General features: G+C 47.5%; 1 protein-coding gene across 1 annotated transcript in view; it reads left to right on the top strand.

Moving 5' to 3' along the window:
* Positions 1-356: 356 nt before the first annotated feature.
* The window catches only part of mmd2a (monocyte to macrophage differentiation-associated 2a), a 41,017-nt gene continuing 35,373 nt past the window's right edge, over positions 357-6,000 (top strand). The window contains exon 1 of the mRNA XM_078417628.1: positions 357-565. Coding sequence (XP_078273754.1) covers positions 492-565 — 74 coding nt within the window. The 5' untranslated portion in view covers positions 357-491. The remainder of the gene's footprint in view (positions 566-6,000) is intronic.

Genomic DNA, 6,000 nt, shown 5'->3' with positions numbered 1-6,000 from the left:
CTTGCAACATTTTCCAGGAAACTGTTGCAATATTTGTAAATGGTAAGTGCACACAAAAAAAATCCTGGGAGTCTCGCAATAGATTGGCATTTAAGCGAATGCAACATTTTCTGGACAGCCTTGTTGATTTTGTTACCTCTAGTCATTTGGTTACTTTTGTGTTCACATTTTCATCCCCACAGCGTTGACACAAAGGCGATGATGCTCCGAAGCGCCGGCAATCTGGGCCATTTGTCAACACGTTGGTGTTCCGAATCAAAGATAAGGAGATGGCTGTTCTTGTCGCTCCGACAGAATGTCTTAAACGGTTAAAATTTGCCGGGGCGAGGGTTGCGGGCGGGAGTGGGGAGTAGCGGCGGTGGGTGTCTGAAGGCAGGAGCCGGTATCGAACTCACTGACCTGGGTGCGGTGGATCAGACAGCGCCCCAGCCTCTGGTTCTCGCCTCTCTGACCAGGCATGTTGGACAAGGGATAGCTCGCACAGACCACCGATGCTGCTCGCGTGGAACAAAAACTCCCCACCTCCCGGAAAAATGGTGACATTTCGCAAGATCAATTTTGCAAGGTAGGATTTAATTTGTAAATTTAAAGGAATGGATGTGTGTCTTGTGTAGTAGATCCGATTTAAATTGTGACTTTTTTGTTGTTGACAATTTGCAGGTGGGCAACTTTAAAAGGTGTTTAGCACCATTCCCCATTACCCTAACCTTTATTTAATGTAGGATTTTTTTTTTCCCCGCGCTATTTTAACAAAAAAACAACTCAATTTGTATTGTTATAGGGTTGCACAGGAGAGAAACGGGCCATTCGGCCCACTGCGTCCATGCCGACCATCTTGCCTATCTATACCAATTCGTGTTCCCTCTTTTCCTTCACTCATTCAAATACCTATCCAGGTGTTTTTAATTTTAAAAATCTGTTTCTGTCACCACCACCACCACCATCTCCTCTGGCATATCATTCCAGATATCCATGTAGAGTCAAGAGAGTCAAGAGTGTTTTAGTGTCATATGTCCCAGATAGAACAATTAAATTCTTACTTGTAGCGGCACAACAGAATATGTAAACATAGTGCACTGTAAACAATATAATAAACGAGAGAGAACAAAAAAGTTCAGTGTGTGTATATGTACACACATACTCACAAATACACATATTGTTTCCAAATACACAGGACAAGATGTTAGAAATCCAAAGTGCCAAATGTCAATTTGCTCCCGGTGGTGATGGGAGGCTTATGCACTCACCTATGCTCATCCGATGTTGAGAAAGGCTAGGCAGACAGGTCATTGGGGTTATCAAGTGGGCATCTACTTTCATCGATGTTTCGCTGATTGGACCCACGACTTCTCCAGTAGGCTCAGCAGTGCATTCTGGCGTCCCAGAACCACCCCCCTCTGCATCTGCCCAGCCGGCTTATTTGGGAGACCAGATGGGGTCTTTCCTCTTCAGCCAGAGCCACTGGCTACTCCGCTCTGCCACCTGTGATGTTTCCTTGATAGCCTGGCGTAGGGCTTGTCCGCTGATCCCCAGGTCCTTCATCAGTCTTACGGTAGATGTTGCCACAAATCCTCGACATCCAACTTCTACCGGGCAGATCTTTGCTCTCCAGCCCTGCTGTTCTGCCTCCGCTGCAAGGTCTGTGTAGCGCAGTTTCTTTCTTTCAAAGGCTTCCTGCACAGCATCCTCCCAAGGGACTGTGAGCTCCACAAAATACACCATGCGCTGAGAGTTGGACCAGAGGACAAGATCAGGCCTCAAGTTGGTGATGGCTATCTCTGGTGGAACTGTAAGCCGCTGGTCCACATCCACCAGCATCTGCCAGTCCCGGGCTGCCTCCAGCTGTCCAAACCTTGTCCTTGGTGGAATTTTCCGTTGCTTTTGTTCCCCCTCCCGAACAAAGGCAATTGGCAAAACTGGGTTGGTTGTTCTGGGTGGCAGGGCATTGTTGGTTGTTCTTTTGCTTTCCAGAGTCGCTGCCAGGCATTTGAGCACTTGATTATGTCTCCAGGCTTACTTTACACCCAGTGAGGATGTGCTTAAGCGTGGCTGGTGTTGAACACAGGGGGCGTGATGGATCTTCGCCCAGCCATTGGTTGAGATTTTTTGGGCTAGGAAGGACATCATAGGTTGCGCGAATGAGGAAGCTTATCCTGCTCGCCTCCATCTCCCACATGTCCTTCCAGCTGATCTTCCGCTTTTCCACACTCTCCCATCTCATCCACTGGCCCTGTTTAGCTTGCAACACAGCCTTGGCACACCTACTTGACTCCTCCTGTCGGCGGACTTCGGCTGTGACCAACTTCCAGCGCTCCAGTGAGGATGCCTTGTTCCAGCAAGGTCGCTTTTCGCCAAGCCCCAAGCCACTTCGTCCGTGTTGGAATTGCCCAATCATGTCGCCTTGGTGGAGAGCAGATTTTACCTGCTGTGTCGCATTCTTAGCCGTCCACTTCTTTCCTGTTGCCAGGGTTGGGGCAGCAGCTCGGATGACAGTGTCCCTCGATTCTGCCAGGGTCATCTCTAGTCTGACTTCAGTGCACTTGAACTCCTCTGTGAGGCTAGGGAGAGGCAGCTGAAGTACCTCCTGACCGTACAAGCCTACGCTGCTCAGGCATCGAGGAACACCTAACCACTTTCTCACAAAAGAGCTGATTGTTGTTTCCATCTTCTCAACTCTTGTGAGGGTGATGTCATACATGGTTAGTGGCCACATAAGGCGAGGTAGTAACCCAAACTGCAGGCACCAGATTTTCAGCTTTCCAGGCAACATGGATCGGTCGATGTTCGCTAGACCTTTGATGATTTCTTGCCTCAGCTCATTTGCTTGATCAGTGTCCTTCAGTTTAGAGTCCTACCATCTCCCCAGACTTTTGATTGGCTTCTCTGACACAGTTGGGATTGGTTCTTGATCAATGAAAAACCTTTGATCCGTCAGTTTGCCTTTGATTATAGAAATGCTTCTTGATTTGGATGGCTTAAATTTCATTCTAACCCCAGTGATGTTCTCTTGAAGCTTCCCTAAAAGGCGCCTGGTGCAAGGTGCTGTTGTTGTTATGATTGTCATGTCATCCATGTAGGCCCTGATGGGTGGTAGACGGACTCCAGACATCAGCCGCTCGCCTCCCACCACCCACTTGGAGGCCCTTATGATGACTTCCATGGCCATTGTAAAAATCAATGGGGAGATGGTACACCCTGCCATTATGCCAATCTCCATGCAGTGCCATGTGGTGGTAAAGTCTGGCGTGGTGAAACACAGCTGCAGATCCTGAAAATAAGCCTTGACAAGGCTTGCGATGGTCTCTGGTATCCTGAAGAAGTCAAAGGATGCCCACAGGAAACTGTGGGACAGTTCCGAACGCATTGGCACGGTCAAGGAAAACGACATGCAGATCTCTTGTTTTCTTTTCTTGCAGTCTGGATTTGGTGCCAAATCATGCTGGTATGTTCGAGACATCCAGAGAACCCTGGGATGCCTGCTTTTTGGACTGTTGTATCCACAAGGTTGTTTCTCTCTAAATAGCTGGTCATCCTCTGAGCTATGATGCTGAAGAAGATTTTACCCTCTACATTGAGGAGACTGATAGGGCGGAATTGGCTGATATCTGTGGATTCCTTCTCTTTCGGAATCAGGACTCCACCTGCCCTGCGCCATGCTTTGGATATAATTCTCTTCTCCCAAGCCACTCTCATTAGCCTCCACAGGAAGCGAAGAACATCAGGAGCACTCTTGTAGAGTCGATACGGAACCCCATTTGGCCCTGGGGCTGAAGATGCTCTTACCCGCTTTACTGTCTGTTTCACCTCCCTCCACTTTGGAGGACTAATGTCCATCTGGTGCTCTGGTTGTTCAATTGGTGGAATGTCCGATGGAATAGCTGTCTTCAGGTGTCTTTTGTCATCAGCATGTATTCTTTTCAGATGCTCGTCTAGCTCCTGCCTTGATGTTTTCAGGTTTCCTCCCTTTTCTTTGATGAAAAGTGATTTTACGAACTTATAGGAGTCCTTGAAGAAGCGTGATCTCGTTCGTTCTTTCTTTTTTCGTGACTTCTGCAGGTATTCTGCTCGTCTCAGGGTTGCTAAACGGCTTTTGATGTTTCCCTGGAGAATGTTGATGCCCTCCTTCTCACTATCAGAAGCCTTCCTCCACTGCTTCTTGAGCTGCCTTCTCTCCCGGATTAGGCATTCCATCTCCTTTTGCCGTCTGGACTTGCTTTCCAAAGCTGGTGCCCTTTCCTTTTCCTCCCTTACCCCATATCGCTCTGTTCCATAGCCATAGATAATGTCCCCCATCTTATCAAGCTTTTTTTCGACTGTACCCCTTACACCCTGTAGGATATTGGTCAGATTTGCATTTATGGTCTCCCATTCTTTCTTCTCCGAGGCTCCAGGCCATTTCACGCGGGGTTTTCTTCCGCTGATCTTTTTTTCCATTGCTGGTTTTCTTGGCTGGATGGGCTCCATATTTTCCTCTGTCTGCTTAACTGTGCTTGAGTTTCCTTCATCAGGGGGGCTGATGTCCTGCGAACTTTGGTGAGACTCCAGTCGCTGGACTTCATTCGACTGACTTGATTGACTTCTCAGGAAGTACTTATCAATGCGAGGTCCCTGTTTTCCCTCCCTCAAGCACCCTTTCTTTCCTTGATGTATTTTCAAGCCCTTTGAAGATGTTATTTTCATCCAGCTGCAGGGGCAGACCTGAAGCCTCTTCTCGGATGCTGATTGTGCGCATGGTTCTTGGTGAGTGCATGTATTGCTCATGGTCTTTTCCACTCCTAGGTCTATGGCTGTATTATCCGTCAATGAGTCTTCTTCCGCCCCCACTCTCGCAGACTCTAGGGGTATTCTTTCTTTAATTCTTTTCGTAGCAATAGGCGGGTGAATCCAAAATACTGATTAGTATTGGATCCTGCTGACATGGGGAGCTAGCCCATGCCTGCCCCAGGTGGGGTCTATTTCCTCCTGTCAGCTGTCTTTCCAGCAGTCACAAGGTCTTTCCCTTGTTGTCAGCCATTCTATTCACGGCAGTCACTGGATGATTCCAGGGTAAATGTTTCCAAATACACAGGACAAGATGTTAGAAATCCAAAGTGCCAAATGTCAATTTGCTCCCGGTGGTGATGGGAGGCTTATGCACTCACCTATGCTCATCCGATGTTGAGAAAGGCTAGGCAGACACGTCATTGGGGTAGACCTGGGGTATATATATGTTCATATATATAGAACATATATATAGAACATATATATATATATATATATATATACACATACCATGTATAAAACATTTACCCATCAGATCCCCTTTAATCCTCCTCCTTCTCACCTCAAACTTGTACTTCACCAGCGACACACAAACTTCCACAGATATATTTCAGAAACCATACTGTCGGTTTGCGGATAGTTGGTTGTAGATGTAGCCCAGCCTATCACACACACCAGACTCCCCACCATTGACTCCAATTTTTCTATACACTAAATGGCTCGATTGTAACGTGCATTGTCTTTCCGCTGACTGGTAAGCACGCAACAAAAGCTTTTCGCTGTACCTCAGTGCACGTGACAATGAACCAAACTGAACTGAGTTCACGGTCAATAGACAACAGACAATTGGCCATTCGGCCCTTCGAGTCAGCGCCGCACAGTAACATTGTGAGTTTCCAGCACAAATCGGGAGAAAGACATGTACATTAAACCCTTGCTTTTATGGAGCGGTTTATTACAGATTTCGGTTACGGTGAACAAATCTACCGAACGTCACTGCCATGCCGGGCTGCCAATGCCTTTCTTGCCCTGCCATCCTACACTAGCCTTGCTTTAATGTTTCAGCTGAAAAAAGGCACCTCTGTCAGTGTAGTACTTGCTCAGTGTGTAGGAAAGAACTGCAGACGCTGGTTTAAATCGAAGGTGGACACAAAACGCTGGAGTAACTCAGCGGGACAGGCAGCATCTCTGGGTCGAGACCCTTCTTCAGACTTGTACTGTCTTCTGCTTGTACTGACT

This window comes from Rhinoraja longicauda, chromosome 21 (assembly GCF_053455715.1).
Source record: "Rhinoraja longicauda isolate Sanriku21f chromosome 21, sRhiLon1.1, whole genome shotgun sequence".
Classification (NCBI taxonomy): Eukaryota; Metazoa; Chordata; class Chondrichthyes; order Rajiformes; family Arhynchobatidae; genus Rhinoraja; species Rhinoraja longicauda.
The sequence above is the reverse complement of the archived record's forward strand: the minus strand, read 5'-3'. Positions and strand labels throughout refer to the sequence as shown.